Source organism: Typha angustifolia, chromosome 15 (assembly GCF_048772165.1).
Source record: "Typha angustifolia cultivar Huaian chromosome 15, ASM4877216v1, whole genome shotgun sequence".
NCBI classification, from domain to species: domain Eukaryota; kingdom Viridiplantae; phylum Streptophyta; class Magnoliopsida; order Poales; family Typhaceae; genus Typha; species Typha angustifolia.
The window spans coordinates 15,741,727-15,758,921 of record NC_133253.1 but is presented as its reverse complement, the minus strand read 5'-3'; the positions used below and the strand labels follow the sequence as shown (position 1 = coordinate 15,758,921).

General features: G+C 35.6%; 3 protein-coding genes across 6 annotated transcripts; 1 reads left to right on the top strand and 2 right to left on the bottom strand.

Annotated features, from left to right (window-relative positions):
• Nucleotides 1–80: 80 nt before the first annotated feature.
• Nucleotides 81–2,342, bottom strand: LOC140777000 (polygalacturonase QRT2-like). Its single transcript, XM_073120899.1, has 10 exons — nucleotides 2,316–2,342; nucleotides 2,092–2,253; nucleotides 1,864–2,001; nucleotides 1,460–1,630; nucleotides 1,328–1,351; nucleotides 996–1,203; nucleotides 780–861; nucleotides 607–715; nucleotides 387–503; nucleotides 81–314 (listed from the first exon to the last, which is right to left on the bottom strand). Exons 1-10 carry the CDS (start codon nucleotides 2,340–2,342, stop codon nucleotides 81–83), a joined length of 1,272 nt encoding a protein of 423 aa, XP_072977000.1.
• Nucleotides 2,343–3,663: 1,321 nt separating this feature from the next.
• Nucleotides 3,664–6,939, bottom strand: LOC140779767 (uncharacterized). Of its 4 annotated transcripts, XM_073125021.1 has the most exons (4): nucleotides 6,086–6,939; nucleotides 4,886–5,025; nucleotides 4,729–4,817; nucleotides 3,664–4,044 (listed from the first exon to the last, which is right to left on the bottom strand). In XM_073125021.1, the coding sequence occupies exon 1, from the start codon at nucleotides 6,864–6,866 to the stop codon at nucleotides 6,150–6,152; it is 717 nt and encodes a 238-aa protein (XP_072981122.1). In that variant the 5' UTR covers nucleotides 6,867–6,939; the 3' UTR covers nucleotides 3,664–4,044; nucleotides 4,729–4,817; nucleotides 4,886–5,025; nucleotides 6,086–6,149. The 4 variants fall into 4 exon arrangements, with proteins under 4 accessions (XP_072981122.1, XP_072981121.1, XP_072981123.1 ...); XM_073125020.1 differs by having other exon boundaries at nucleotides 4,729–5,025; XM_073125022.1 differs by lacking the exon at nucleotides 4,886–5,025.
• Nucleotides 6,940–7,693: 754 nt separating this feature from the next.
• Nucleotides 7,694–12,145, top strand: LOC140779851 (DEAD-box ATP-dependent RNA helicase 41). Its single transcript, XM_073125147.1, has 3 exons — nucleotides 7,694–7,727; nucleotides 8,865–8,950; nucleotides 9,494–12,145. Exons 2-3 carry the CDS (start codon nucleotides 8,908–8,910, stop codon nucleotides 11,032–11,034), a joined length of 1,584 nt encoding a protein of 527 aa, XP_072981248.1. The 5' UTR covers nucleotides 7,694–7,727; nucleotides 8,865–8,907; the 3' UTR covers nucleotides 11,035–12,145.
• Nucleotides 12,146–17,195: the final 5,050 nt, after the last annotated feature.

Genomic DNA, 17,195 nt, shown 5'->3' with positions numbered 1-17,195 from the left:
ATGACCTAATCATACTGGACCCAAGATTCTCTCTAAATTTTACCAATTAACAACCCTAAACAAAGCATTCCTTTTTCTGTTTACCTGGACAGACATGAGACCTTAGGGTTGACACAACCCTGAGCCCAGCCATGGGCATTAATACAAGCAGCTTCCGTGCTATCCCCTGTGTCTGTCGATGTGATGTTAACCTCCTCAATCTTGATCCCAGTGCAAGGCACAGTTGTGCTACAATTTAGGGCAACTGCAACTTTTGACATTGAGGTCCCCCAGAAATTAGAAAATGTCACATTGCTGATTTGCACTGCATCCTTCTACACAATGCAAGAAAACCAGGAAAAATTAAAGAAAGGAGGTGGGAAAAAGAAGAGCAAAAAATATATCACCTGAATAGGGCACTTGCTGTGGGAATCACAGTAATATTGATTAATTATGATTGGATTCTTCACATTGGTGAGAGTAATATGATCAAATGTTATAGATCTTGCAAATCCTGTAGCTCCCTACATATAAATCATTGGAGATCATAGCATTATCTTGGTTGAAATGGTTTTTTTTTTTTAACTTTGAACTAATTAATCTTCTGTGTTATGGATCCATGCATACCTGCCATGTTTTGATTCTTGCACCATTAGTTGTGTTGAAGATAGTGGTGTATGAAATGTGAATGTTTTCAACTGAAGCATTTGATCCTCCCTTCCCTAAGCTTCCAATACTAGAACACTACCATTACCATCATGATTCATTCATTTTGGGACTTAATCAATTAAGTAGCTCACCTCATGCCATGACCAGGTCCACAGGTGCAATTCTTAACCAGTAAGTTGGAAGAACGATCTCCAATGGAAATGCAGTCATCACCTGCGAAAAGAAAAGGTCTCATAGTATATGAGTGTTCACAGGTTTGAATCTTATCACTATCACCATTAAATTTTCACTTCTCTCAAAAGAATGTGGATAAGATTAATTACCATGAAGTGTGTTACTGCCATTACCTGTAGCAATAGTAGTGTTGAAAACGACGACATTTTGAGAAGCTTGGATGTGAATGCCATCAGTGTTAGGGCTGGTGGCATTGGCAGTGATGTTGAGGCTACTGACTCTAACTCTATCGCTGTTTTCAATCGTTACATGAGTTTGTGGGCTATTCATAAACATCATATTCCTCACTACCAAGTCATTGCAGTGAACAAATCTAATTGCCTGCCATTGCTCATAGATTAAAAATAAATAAACACCAAAATTGTATGCAGTGGTAGTAGTAGATAACAAAGCAAAAGTTCAAACATTTATAAGATATATATAAATAAAATATTACATTACATACCGTAGGAGCTGTAGTGGTGCATCCCTGTATTAAAAGAAAGTAGAGAGACTGTAAGGAAATTGATGGGATTTGGTAGACGAGTTCTACCAGCCTATGATAGAAGTTATGAGTTCGAATCCCTTGTAGGCGTACCATTTTAGGGTTACGCTTGCATGATTGGTTCCACCAGTTGGATCCTCGCCCATCAATTAGACCAGAACCATGGAAAGTGAGACCATTCACTGAGTCAAATTTCAACCACATATCTGCCTTCTTTCCATTCCATGCACTAGGTTTCTCAGGTGCAACAATAGTTCCCTCAATCTATCCGAGTAAAGGGAGATAACTAGTATCATTTATAATTAAACTAAAGAAATAATTCTTTGACTATACTATTTACTTGTTACCCTATTTAAAATGTAACACTCTAGAGTACTCTTCTATAAAGTTATAATACAGTATTATATGTTACACATAAAAAATCCTAGTCATCAATCAACAGCCCTTCAGTGTACATCAGCCATTTGCCAAAGAAATGAGAAAGAAAAGACTCAGACCTGAACAGTGACATTGTTGGAAGAGCATGGACCATCAAATACAATTTGCTCAACATAATATTTCTTGTTTCCAGGAACAAACAGTGTAGGCAAGCAACTACTTGCAGTACATGCAGCTGCCCATGCATATGCAAAGGCCTGGCAAAGAAAAAAAAACTATGTATCAGAACAAAATTCAAGCCAAAAGTACCACTACAAAGAGATGTTTATAAGAGAAATAGCCCTTACTTTAGTGTCATCATTCTTCCCATCACCCACTGCTCCAAATTTTATCACATCAAAGACCTTTGGTGTTGGTGTTGGTGTTGGAGTTTCGTATTCATCATTGATCACTCCAGCCATCAAAGAACAAACTACCCACAGGAATTTGATCGCAAAGTAGCACAAATCCTGCACTAGAAGAAGGAACTTTAAATAAAAACTTCATTAGTTTTATACGTGAAAACTACTACCAGGAAGCTAGAGAGAACACTCGCCATTTTTGTAGCTTAAACTGAGAAGAAGATGAAGAGAGTAGTAGTAATTAACTCTTTGACATCAACACTAGGTGTTCTCGTCTCATATATATATTAACTGCGAAGGTGAATTGAAACGTTCTTGGAGACTAATTAAGACTAAAGACTAACGGTTACTACTCCGGAGATTTCTCCATTAATCTTCTTATTTTACGTAGGAAAATTTCGTGCCATTAATTGGATCTCCATTACGAGCTAATATGGACTTACATTGTGTATTAATGGAAGTCCTCCTTTCCAAACTAGTCATATATTCTTAAACTTATTCGGGATAAAGTTCAAACTAATTAATTATAGTACCAAGTTATCCGGCTAGGATAACGAGAGTTTCCCGGATATATTATTCGCCTTCCGGAGCGTTTTAGATGCTTCCTTATTTGCTTCATTTCTTTCCAAAACAATGGCTCATTAATTACCTCCTCCTTCTCTGGCCTCCCTTTTATACATTGTTGATTAGGGTTGTCTAATGCTTGCCATAATGGTTTTCTACTCTCCTTAAGTGCAACTATAGTCTCAGCTAGGATTAACCTAAAAGGGTTTAGTCCTCAAGTGTAATCGAGTTATAATTATTACACAAGTCCTTGAGAAACTTTAATTACATTTTAATTCAACAACTATAAATCAAGTAGAAAAGTGGCAGAAAACATGCATGCAAAAATTACGACCTATCTTTCCCCTTGCATTTATCTTTAATCTTGGCTTGAAATCTGATATAGCTAGGGTCTATGGGAGCCTGGGTATGATTAAATTTAGCTCGAAATTAGATTTTAGGCTCTAAAATTATGTTCATGCTCAGATTTGATTCTATCAAACCGAGCTCAATTCGAGTCGAATTTGAGTTTGATCAGAGCTCGAGCTTTAGATGAGCTAAACGCAAGTCCAATTCAATCTTAAATTAATCCTTAATCAAGTCAGTAGGTTCAAGTTTGATTTAAGCTTGAATTGGACCAAGGTTTATTAAAATTTTAAATAATAATTATGCGGTGTTAAGAACTATTAGATCTATACATAATATATATTAGTATAATAGATAAATTAATTTCGAACCCATTTTACTGTTCATTCTCCGCTCGGACAAGCTTTATTATTATTTCTTTCTTGTTTTTGTTTTAGAGATGTTATAATTGAGGTCTTTATTAGGATGGTTATTGCTCACTAAGCCAGTCATAAGCTCTATTACAAGTGTTAGATCCTTGGGATAATTCTTGTTCGAATCACCCAGATATCCCCAAAAAGAGATCCTGTGAAAATGGATCAAGTAACTGCGAGAAATAGATTTTGCTCATTTTTGGCTTCAAGTAGTATAACTTCTTATTCACTTGAAAAATAAAGGCAATACAAATCTTAGCCAACAGAATACAAGAACAAGCTACTTAAAAGAGTATACTCATACAACAAGAAGAAACATGAATGAACCAGTTTAAGTATGTGAAAAGTTGTTTATCCACATAGCAATAGCAACTACTCTGTTGATGGGCAAATTACAGGAACAGTTTGATCATGTCGCCTTGTTTCACCATGGATTACTGCAAATAGAACTTCATTGCAGAAGTCCACCTTTGTAGAAGAAAACTAATTCACTTTCAGTGCATAAAAGTGGATCCACAAGCTTAGGATGGATGCCCCTTTCAGTGTTTGGGAGGGGAGCATGCTCAGAACGATAATTCTGCAGTGTCAGAGATTTGAGTTATATATGAAATATGCAAATACAAACTCTTAAGTCAGAATAATTTTGGACGAGAAAATTCACATGCAATTTATGAAGCGAACTGCAAAAAAAAATATCCTAACAATAAAAACTATACAACATGCAGCATGACTACTTATAAAGCTATGAATATAATGACAGGGATTATCACACTCAGAATTGTTATTGCGAAAATGCTGCAGAATATAAGTAAACAGTTGATACTTGATATATATCCTAGAAGCTGCAGTCGTGAGTAATGCATCACCAATATTATATTCACATGGATAGATGCACTATAAAGAGAAAGATGTCTGACATCATGCTCAGATGCGGCAGTATGCCAAAAATCAAATGTATAATTTAAGTGACACCATAGAGGTATACAATGACGACAATTCGTACAAACAGGGAGAGAGAATTTGACAACTCAATATACCGGCATGCAGTAATATCATCAATCAAAAGAAGGACACTACTGGAATTATCTTTAGTGCTTAAAATATGCAAAATCAAGTTGAAATGGATGGCATCCAAGGAGCCATAAATTAAATTTCAAATATGTTAATTCCTATCATGTAGCTGCAAGCAAAAAAGAGATACACAACAAAATCAATACATTATATAAAAACTTGCTACAAGCTAGGCGTATACTGTCTGAACCTGCAAGCACATGAACTTTTGTGTATCCCACTAGGGTTAATCATCTTAGTTGTGGTTGTCCAAGCTTCTCAGCTTCATGACAGAAATACCTGTATATTACACTTACTCATGACTTCTTCCACCAAATCTAGATGTAAAAACAAAAAAGATGTAGTACCTTCACAATCAGGCTTTCCTAGAAGGATGAGCATTATAAACCTGACAATTCCTCTTAACAACTCGCATCAGATAAACAAGCAGTAAGCATGTAAGATTCCAAAATCTCCAACTCCAATGTTCTGGTTTTGAAGCAGCAGACTGGTTCATTTTATGACCATATTTTTGTAAATATATTTGCTTCAAACTATTACAAGTAGTTGATTCATTCAGGTTATAACTTGGAGCAGTTTCTTACTTCCCCATTATCCAAAAGAAACAGGGTTTGATGGAAGATTCTCCTAGAGGAAGAAAAGACTACTCCATCTGAGTCCATCTAAGTTTTCACTTCGGGGATCACCCCAGTACCTAATGATTCTGTCAGATTTACTACACAAATAAAAGTTGCAAAGCTTACGCTTTCATCCTTTTGATTGACGTAGAGAAAACATTATCATTTCAGCTATCACAAGAACCTCATAATAGATTTTGACAAAATAAATATCCAATAGGGAAATTTCCACCTCGCATCCTACATTATTAAATTATTTTCAAACCTTGCCTTCCTGGCATTTTAAATCAAAACTGCCTCTCCCTAGAAATTTCCAAGTAACAGAATAATGCTAGTCTTCTGACAGACTCCAACCTTAACAAAGTCTCTTGATAGTAAGTCATAGAAGTTTGTAATTTGTAGCTAAATAGATTAGAACAAGACTGTCATATTGGACTATATGTTCTAACTCCCATAATTAACCATGATATACAAATATAAATGAAAAGTTCTATCAAACATCATCAGCAAAATAGATTTATGGCATTCAACTACCAAAAGTAGTGCACAAATCAATAACGTATCAAGTGAAAGAACCATAAGATGAATAAGCAGTAGGCAAGTGCATCTAGTAGTTAGTAGTCCATAGATAAAACTATTACAATTTAAGACAAATAAAGTTGCGTGTATGGTTTCTACTGTGTGCTATATATGAAAACATTTGTTGTTTGTATTTCTCCATAACACAATTTTATATGCCATGATGGCAGGTGTGATCAAGTGACAAGTGATAAGTGATTACATTATTTCTTTAATTTAATCTTGTTCAGATGTTTCTACTTGTTCTACCACTAAAGCTTACATAGAGTGTATACAACATACAGTTACCGTTTTCAGTGAGAAATGCAGTGGAATCAAAATAAATAGCAGAAGAAAGAAACAAAATTATACCTTTGCATATCATTCATCAGAAAGAGACCATGACTTCTTCTCCCCTGAACTCACCACTTCAAATCTAAAACTCCAATTGAAGCCATTTGTTGTAGTAGACGCAAGTCTTCGGCGAGATAACCCCATCCGGCGTGCACTCACTTATCCGCGGGCACACGCCGCACGGCAACATAGCCAAAGCCCCGACGCTACTAGCCGCTCGCTCCGACTTCTTATAGCAAATCTTCCCGGCAGGCACCGCCGCGAACTCTCCCACCCCGCTGCTCTTCACCTCATCCACCTCCTTATCCAAAACCAAGGCCTGAACGATCTCCACGATCTGCTGGAGAGTAATCTCCATCTTACTACCCTCCGATCTCTGAATCCCCTTCCAAATGCCCTCGATGGTGGTAACCCTAAGCTTCGTGATCTGCGCCAAGCACTTGTTTCGCACATCGCTGATGAAATCCATGTTGAGGTTGCCGTCGGAGTACCAGGTGCCGCCGGTGATCTCCCTAGAGGGCTCGAACTCGACGGCCATGTAAATCTTCTGGATCTTGTTGTGGACGTTGACGACGTCCTTGACGAGGTTCTTTGACTGAAGGGATTTGAGGGCTTTGCGGACGATGGCGGAGGGGAGGTTGGTCTCCTTCCTGATGTCGGCGATCAGTATCCCCATGTTCTCCCGGGGCTTGATGAGGCCGTAGATGAGGCGCTCCGGCTCCGGGAGGGATGGGGTAGAGGAGGCGGAGGAGGGTGGCCGGGGACGCTTCTGGGGTAGCATAGGGGAGCGGCCGCTCATGGTTGAGTTCGACGAAGAACGCGGATAGCACCAGAGGAGAAGGGTCGAAGTTGAAGGTCAGGGTGTAAGTGGATCGGATCCAACCGAGTAGATTGTGAAATTGGATCCAAATTCATTGAAATATATTTCAATAAATTTTGTTTTTCTCTTATTAAAATATTATTTTTATTTTTATATTATCTTTACTTTAAAATTTATTTTATCTTGTGAAGAAGGTAGAGTGTCACGCAGACTAGCAAATCGATACAAAATGTTAAGGCTCAAACATCGCCCTAAAATTTCTAAAAAATAGTAGCATTTATAGCGGATTATAATTCAGTCATTCTTAATATTTTACAGAGTAAAATATCCATTAATAATGATCATATATAAACTAGGAAATAAAATAAAATAAAATATTCTGAAAATGTCATTGAAATCTTTTCTAACTACAGTAACATAGCTTCAAGGGAGTACTCATACTCTCTTATTATTTCTAACAAAATAGTGCATTTTGGTAATTAGGTATCCTATTAATGATATTTTTAATTTCATAGTAGCAGTAATTAGAGAATTGTTACAAAATAAAGTATATTATCTGATTTATTTATTTATTTATAATTTAAAATATTATAAAATATTAAAATAAGAGAAGAATATGACATCATTTTTATTTTTTTATGTGAATCTGAAATATGTTTTCATAAATATATACTAATTATGCTATAAGGAAAATAGAAAATATAAGTGGATACGGATATAAGCTTTCCACAATCCGATCCGTTTTGACTATGCCCAACCCGGTAAACCCCTATTTCTAAGAGGAACAAGTAAGTCCCATTACTATCCTCGCCTTCTTCTCCTTTAACAAGACCTCCACAGGTACGATCCCAATTCTTCTCTCTCTTTAACTCGCTCTATTTTCTCTTAAATCCTCTCGTCCTCTTCCGCTTCTCGCGGGGGGCAATTCTTGAGGATTTAAAGGCCGATTTGAGACCGTGTGAATGAGATTGTTTAACTGAATACTAATCATTTACATACTGGATGCAAATGATGCATATAACATTGCTGATACCTATTTACTGATTAATATGGTGGTGGGGGGAGTAATCAACTCATCTTTTTTTGTCAAAGATGTCTACTTGTTGGTTTACTCGAGAAAAAATCGCATGATTGTGAAGTTTAATCTTGTTCGAGGAGAGTTTTTTTTTAAAATTTTTTTTTTTATAAAGATGATTGTCTATGTATACATTGTAGCTACATATACCTATTTATTAGTTTAATAACCTGTAAAATGCTCAATTTGCTATGTTTTTGAAATTATATATATAATATAGATTGTTTTTAATAAATTTACTGCTAAACTACATAGGTGCTCGCATAATTTCTTTTCACAACATTGATGGCAGGCCTTAAGATTGGTATGGTTTTAATGAAAAATAAGAAATATATATTGTTTGTCGATCTATATTGATGGTCTTAAATTTTGTATTTGACTATGTAAAAGTATTTTATATGATGGATTATATCTTTCCTCTCACAACAGGAAGGTAAATTTCTAACCCTTAGAACTCTTGTGAATATTTTACAGAGCCATTTTGGTTATATACAAATTAATCAGCAAAATCGATACCCTTAAAATGCTATTTTGGATATCTAGTAATTTGACTATTTTGGAGCTGCAGTTGATTTAGAACTCTATTTTTATTGTTCAATTTCCTTGAACATTTATATTTGCATTGTCAACACTCTGGTTATACATTCCAGGGGTTTTTTCTTTCCTGTTCCTGCTTGATCTTCTGGATAAGGTGTCATTATCTATAATTTTTCTGTGCATAAATTTTGTGAGTGACTACCATTTTCCTGTGCATGAACTTTTGTAAGTGACTATATTGTTTCTTTTCTTGACTATTTTCTTTTATTCATATTTAATTTCAAGGGTAATACACTAATATCTAAGAGGAGAGATTGAAACTAATAATTGAACCCTGTTAACATAACTATTTGTCGTTTACACAGTTCACTTGTTTCATCATTTCTTGGGAGTCTTGCTAGCACCGGAATGGAGAGCAATGAGAATAATTTGACTGATTCTTCTGCTGCAGGTAATAACTAGTATGATACTATGATCTTGTTTGTTTCCTTTCACTGCCTCCATTGTGTGTGGTGCCTAGAGTTTGTTGGTTTCACATCCCATCTCAGGATTCTGTAAATGTATCTAGTTGAACTTACATCAACTTTATTCATCTTATAAGCATAACGTAGAATAATCATGTGCATCATTTTATATGCTTTTCATAAATATTTTCTTTTAGGTCATGAAACTTTTACTGAAAGAAAATTAATGCTTCCGGTTGCTAGAATATGTAATTTGAAGGAAATAGACCTGGGACTTTCATAAGAAGTGCTCACTGTAATTTGTCCTACAAGTTCTAATTGCGTTGTCGTTTTGGATAGGGTTATTCACCAATGATATTTCTATCATCCTTTCATGTCCAACAACTGAACTTCAACATTACCCGTAGAGTTGTGAATTTACTGCATTAGTTGCTGGCCCATAAATCCCAAGTAGAAAGCATTTTTATACCTGCATTGTATATGAAATGCAGAATTTAAAGCATCGATTAACTGTGAAGTTTCTCATTCAGAATTACCTGTGAAGGAGAGAAGCTGTGAACAGAGAGAAGCCCTTCCTGGGGAGCCACGTTGTGCTATTTGTGGACGTTATGGGGAGTACATATGTGATAAGACTGATGATGACATTTGCAGCATGGAATGCAAAAACATTCTCCTTTCCAGGCATGCTGATACTACAAAGCCAGCTTTGAGACCTCCCCGCCGTGTAAATATTCCCATGAGTGATGAGTGTTTTTATGTCAGAGATGACAATATAACTATCTCGCAGGGCTTAAACAGGGCCCAGATTGAATCTTTGAGAAGCAAGATTGACATCTGTGTGAAGGGACAGTTCGTTCCTGATCCTGTGTTGTCTTTCACTTCATGTGATCTCCCTCAAAAGCTTGAACAAAATCTTGAAACTGCAGGGTATATTATTCCAACTCCAGTTCAAATGCAATCCATCCCTGCTGCACTGCTTAATAAAAACTTGCTTGTTTCTGCTGACACTGGTTCTGGGAAAACAGCTTCTTTTCTAGTTCCTATTGTTTCTCATTGTACACGAATTCGTTCAAAGTGTCTCACAGAGGAGAAGAACCCTTTGGCAATGGTTCTTGCTCCAACTAGAGAGCTATGTGTGCAGGTGGAAGAGCAAGCAAAGGTGCTTGGAAAGGGTCTGCCTTTTAAGACTGCCCTTGTTGTTGGTGGAGAAGCCTTAGCTGGGCAAATCTACCGTATACAGAATGGTGTCGAGTTAATTGTGGGCACACCAGGCAGATTGATTGATCTCCTTTCCAAATACGATGTTGAACTTAGCGAGGTTTCTCTCCTAGTATTGGATGAAGTGGATTGTATGTTGCAGAAAGAATTCCAAGATCAGGTTATGCAAATCTTTCAAGCACTTTCACATCCTCAAGTATTGATGTTCTCAGCAACGATTTCTCGAGAGGTTGAGAAGATGGCAAACACAATTGCTAAAGATTTGATATACATATCTTGTGGGAAGCCAAGTAGATCAAGCAAGTCCGTGAAGCAGATTGCCATTTGGGTAGAATCTAAACAGAAGAAGCAAAAGCTCTTCGAGATATTGATGAGCAAGCAGCACTATAAGCCTCCTGTTGTAGTGTTTGTGGGTTCAAGAGTAGGAGCTGATCTTTTATCTGAAGCAATTAATGTTGCTACTGGGTTGAGAGCTCTTTCTATTCATGGAGAGAAGACAATGAAGGATAGGAGGGACATTTTGAGAATGTTCTTGATGGGAGAAATCCCAGTGATTGTTTCTACTGGAGTTCTGGGACGTGGAGTAGATCTTTTGAAGGTACGCCAGGTGATAATCTTTGACATGCCGAATTCTATGGATGAATATGTTCATCAGGTTGGAAGGGCATCTAGAATGGGACAAGAAGGAACAGCAATTGTCTTTGTGAATGAGGGGGACAAGAAGCTGTTCAGGGAGCTTGTGCAGAATCTAAAATCTGCAGGAACTGTTGTTCCACGGGAACTTGCAAACTCAAAGTACTTAGCCAGTACATACACTGTCAATAATAGAAATAAGAGAAAGTATGGTTTATAGGGTTCTTGCTATTGGAGAAATGTAACTAAGGTAACTCTACATGTTATCATAAGGAATTGTCAGGTGATAGATAATCTTTGGCTTGCAGAATATCATGATTGAGTGTACTCGTCAACTTGGATGTGAATCTGGAAATTGAAGGAACAAGTAGTTGTCTTTGTCAAAGATGGGACAGGAAGCTGTCCTGGGACCTCATGCAATATCTTAAGTATGCAGGAGCATGCAAATTCAAAACTATTTGATATTTACCTGGTCAGTAATAGAAAGAAGAGTGAGTTTGGTTTATGGGGATTCTTGCTCTGGCGGAAAGGTGGCTCTGTCCATTTTTTATCATATGTTGTTGCAGTTGCTAGAATGAGAAGCAAGGGATAATCTTTGACATGGCAAATTTTATGGATGAGTATGCGCGTCAGGTTGGAAGGGCATCTAGAATGGAAGATTTAATAACAATTACCTTTCGTGAATGAGGGAACAAGAAGCTGTTCTCTGTTGGGGCTGCTGTTCTATGGGAGCCCATGAGTTCGAAGTACTTACCCGGTCCTTAACTGGTTAGTAATGGAAAGAATAGAAAGTATGCTTGAGTGGATATTTGGAATCGAACTTTCTTTTGAACCATTTGAGAAGAAAAATGTTATTCACTTTGGCGACTTTTTGCCAATGCAGCAATTCAAGGATTTTACCTAATTGTGCCAATTCTAACCCGGAATGATGATTTAAGCAATTTGGAATCATGGGTAACAAGTTCATTTTGGGATCGGTAGCTCAAGATGCCTTCTGACAGTTAGCAACTCGGTAGTACTTTTGATGAATGAAGTGAGCTATGTGACACATCACACGTGTATATATTAGAAGTTGCAGGTTTTATTTTTTCATTCTTCCAAATGTAACAGATGAACTTAAAGGATCATGTAGGTGATTGTGAACTTTTTGGAGGATAAGAGTTGATGTATGATGTGGAATGTTATCGCTTAATGCTCCTGAACACTTGATTGTAGAAAGGGTATGCATGGGAATGCTACCTTGAAATATCAACCCTCATTTTCTTTCAGGTAGAATCTAGGAAACTAACAGGAAAAGTGACTATGAGATATAAATCTTGGATTTGTATGTTTCTTTTCTCATTATTTAATTATTCATAGCATAATGTTGCATTTTTTTTCCCTTTTTAATCTATAATGCCTTGTGTCACTGCTAAATCAGAAGTTTATTGGTCAAGTTGTTTGGTGCATCGTAACTCTTAACTTTGTCGGCAAAATAAACTGAAAGGCTATCATGCATGAGTCAATGTTAGGTAGATGTTCATGTCATCAAGTTATTAATTCTCTATACTACTGTTATTATTTGATATCTTCTTTGCAGATCGTATTACCCCACTGTTTTATTCCTCAGCTGCAATCCAAGACTTAGTTTTTTGCTTCTCGATCCTTGGTAAGAAAAACAGAGAGCTCAATGATGGGACAGGAGAATAAAATAAGGGGCTTCTTTAGGGGGGGAGAATTGTTCAATGATTTAAGTTCAATAATCTAATCAGATCCATATAGAAATTATTTGCGTCAACATACCCCAGATTATGACAAATTAATAGTTAAACTTTAATTTAAAATATTTAAGTTTGAAACTACATGAAATTTAATACAATTAAGCCAAACCAACAGATAAACATGTAACCTCTCCTGTCTTTACGACTTGTTTACTACTATACTTCGATCTTCACCTGTAGCTTTCCCCATCAAACAAAAACAAAGGAAAAATTGACATGAAAGTTATGGAGTTTGGAGCAGTACTCAGCCAATACATAAGAGAAAGAAACAGTCAAATAAAAGGAATTATAAGAACCCAAAGAAAAAAGAATGAAGGTGAGAACATCAGCCATTTGCCGGCCTGGAGCTGCAACTTTGAATTGGACTTCCCGCCATAAATCCATCCAATTACTTTGCTCCTGCTCCTGATGTGAATGCGATCTCATCGACTGCTTCTACTTGGACTAAAATATTCCTATATAAATTATAAAGTTTGTCAAAACCCCACCATCATCATCATCATCATCATCTTCATCATTTCATCATCTAGAAGGCATTCATTCTACTTACCAAATAATCACATTGTAATTCTACTACCGACCCATTGTCGGCATTGAAATGATGGGATAGCAAATGAACGGTCAATATATTCTTGACAACTTTGTCATCGCCTACGAGCTCATCTCTTCCGTAGTTTGATTAGTTTCTCTCAGCCTTTTGTTCAAGTTTGATCAACAGTTAACTGGGACATTAAAATAAAAACTTAATTATTTTAATAGAAATATAGTTTGATTTGTAGATAGGGCTATCAAGCTCAACCAGTGGCTTGAGCTTGGCTTGAGCTCAACTCGGTTGAAACTCAAGTTCGGCTTAACTCAGTCAAAGCTAAGTCGAGCCCGAGTCACTAAAACCGGTTCAAAATTAATATCGAGCCAAGTCTGAGCTGGAACCGGCTCACTCAGGTTCAGCTTGATTGGCTCAATATAAAGGGTGCCGTCTTATCCTCCGCTGTGTTGCACCTCCTCCTCCTCCTTCTTTTTCTATAATAGCAATTCCACCTCCATCTCCTTCGATAGTGGCAAGCCGTCGCTGTGCCCCGCCTCCTCCTCATCCCCCTCCTTCTTCTTCTTCTCCTTCAGAAGTGGCAAGCCACCGCGATGCCACCGCCTCCTCCTCCTCCTTTCTTCTTTGGCTCGATTTGGACTTAATCTAGCTTGGTCTGGCTCAATTTGAATAAGACTTAATAATAGACTCATTTCAAGCTCGAGCTCAGCTTGAGCTCAATCTGGTTCAGCTCGGGCTCGGCTCAAAGTTGAGCTAAGCCGAGCTTGAGACCAATTCTAAGGCTCGAAATTACTTTCAAGCTAAGCTCGCTTACACCCCTATTTGTAGATAGAGAGGTAGTTGAATCATTTTGCTATTTATTCATAGTAAAAATATATTAGTGTTAAAATCAATGAGGAATAAATTGTAATTTGCCTGATATTATATCTAGAGAAATAGCTTACTAAAACCCACTGTATATTTTACGTAATGCATTATTATCATTATTAATAATTACCATCTTTCTATGAATTATATTTTACCTTTCACCCAAGGCATCCTAACCACGTGTAGGATATCATACGTTACTATTCCATAGTCTGTATATTTTTATATACTACACTCTTATCTGACTAAGTACTAAAATATTCTAAGGCATCCTAGTGTCACCTGTCTAAGACTAAGACTAGATAGCCCTATCAATTGACTGTTAACTAAATTATACTTTAATTCTCTATGCCATGACCCATCACTTAAAACATAACATTACTATATTAGTTAGATCTCCCTTTTTTATAATCTTGATTAGTTATATCCAAATTGACCTAAAAATTACAACGATACAGATGTATTTTGGTTCTATTAAAGTTTAACCAATATACTAAGCCGTTCAGTCTAGTATTCAAATTATATATATCATTCCGAACTAGATATCGTTGAGACATTGCTCCATATAGTCGCACTATCGAACTGCTCCTCCGATCTGAGTCCATGTTACATCTTCTTGGATTAAGGGTTGGTATGATATTCTACAAGTTTTTAGTGGTAATTATGTAAAATATCCAAAGGTAAAATGAGTGGATGAGGGATTGGCGTTATCCAAAAGTCAAAAATAGGAATTAAACTAGAAATCGATGGGTTGGCACGACGGCAGCCGCACGTCTTTCCTCTTAGTTCAATTTGTCTCCGATCGAGACCTTTTCCCGTCCACGTGACCACGTCTCCGTCTGTACCCTTCTCACAGCAAATGAACTCCTGGATAACTTTATTTAATTCACACCCTCTCTCTTCTTCTTTTTTTCTTTGTATCTCCGGAACTTTACAACTTACACCCTAGTTTTACTCTTATTATCGTCGACATCCTATCATGTAAAAAAGTTTTGCTTTGCTTTTCTTATAGTAAGATGTGAACGATAATAATAGTTAAATATCGGGTGTTTTTTGAGCAAACATAATAAACACGTAATGCAGGGTTGGAAATGTAATTGAAACAAATACAGGGACATGGCCTTTCCCCTTCTTCCAATAAGAAAAGCGAGAAATGGTGGGGACCACATGTGGGCCCCCCTTATCTTTAGTCATTAAATAAGCATGCCTTTATCTCTTCCCCTTCCTGCCGACATTGGATATTTGGATCGATCACTTTAATTAAAACTTTATGATAATTACATTTACCCCCCCTAAACTACGCGACTTTAATTAAACTTTACGCGTACACCCTTTTTAATCTGTTTTATTATTCATATTCAACCTTGAACTAAGAAAAATATTTATATAAACCCTTTATAACTAATAAGTCAAAGAATCTACGTTTTAAAAACAAAATTAAAAGATAATAATAATTTAGGGACTAAATACTAGTACTAACCATACTCTAATCACTAATAACATTATAAAAGATGCTATAAAGAATATATTTTCTAAAATAAGTTTAATATCAATTACAGTTATACTAATTTTTAATATTAATATAAAATATTAATTTATTTATTTTTAAATTATATAATATATAATAATTAAATTTGATGTGATATAAAGTTGAAATAATAGTTCAGAAAATAGCGATTGAAATGATGGTTGATACCTACTGATAACATTAAGGGTAAGATAGTAATTGACAAATATAAAAATATTGAATAAAGGATGAGGAAAGAGAAAAAGGATATTACTATACTAATATTGAGATAAGTGGTTGCTTAGTTAAGAGATTTATACCATAATAATTTTTTTTTCTTATATTATAAGTAAATGAGGGCTTAATTTTCATGAGAAATAATCCCTCCTTTTAGTTTATTACCTTTTAAAAAATTGTTCTATTTTTTTAATAGAACAATTATAAAAGTAAAATCAAAACGAGCGATTATATAGAAGAGTTAATTATGTCTGAACTCCTAAATTATATCCGGTTTTTATGGTCTCCGAATATTTTTTGGGGTTATAATGTTCCATTTGAAATTTAGAAATTTTTTAATGTCACCCTTTTGTTAGTATAGCGTGAAAAAAATTGGGTGAGTCAGCTTACGTGGTAGCTATATCAGACGTAATTAATTTCGAATGACATAAATGCTCTTGTAATCTTTATATGACCCATTAATTAAATTATGATAAAAATATTTTAATGAAAATTTAAATTTTCTTCTTATTATTTTTAATCTTCTTTCTCCCCTCTCCTTCACCGTCACGACCCTCATTTTCATTCTCCTCTACCTTCTATTTTCTCCCTCGCTTCCATTCTCTCCCTCTCCAAGTGAGGGCGTTGGTAGGTCTCCACCATGAGTGAGCTTGCTGCCGCGCCACATGTGATGAGAGGTCTTGACAAGCTCGCTGCTGTCGCCCTGTTGCCCGATGCCTACAGAGGTCTAAGACAAGTGGAGACAAAGAGAAGAGAATAAGTTTATTTGATATTTTAATTTAAAACTTAATAAAAATTATGATATGTTAGGGTATAATTGTCATTAGGTATATTTTGTCACTTGCGTTTGCCTTTTTCATTTAGATCTAAAGTTTAAAAGGGACATTATAACCTTAAAACGTTTAGGGGTCCCATAAAAATGGGATATAGTTCAGAAGGTGCAGACATAATTACCCTATATAAAGTTACAAACCATATAGATTATACTTATAAAAAAAAATATCAAACTATATAAAGTAGTTTTAAGAAGAATAAAACAAAAGGATAAAACAAACAAGTACTTATTTTGTATTTTTCCCTAAAATTCAATCAACCAAAGAATCATAAACTAATGAATGAATAACATCTTGCTGAGATGCCACTAAAATACTGACAAAATTAATGTTTTACTTTTAGATAGAAATATCAAATAAATTCAAAGTAACATGTATAAGTTAATGAAATAATACACTAATCTAATCAACATATTTATGTAAAATATTAAATTTATCAGTGATTTATCTAGTATTTTTTAATCCGAACTTAATTAGTTAGTCTTAATTATTCTTAAAAATAAAATTAATTAAATATTAAAAAAAAGATAAACATGGTTTCTTAGTATATTCTTTTATGCCACGCATAAAATTATGATTAAATTAGCGTTAAATCCGTCAGTATTTCCTTTTTAATTTTTTATACTTTTATTA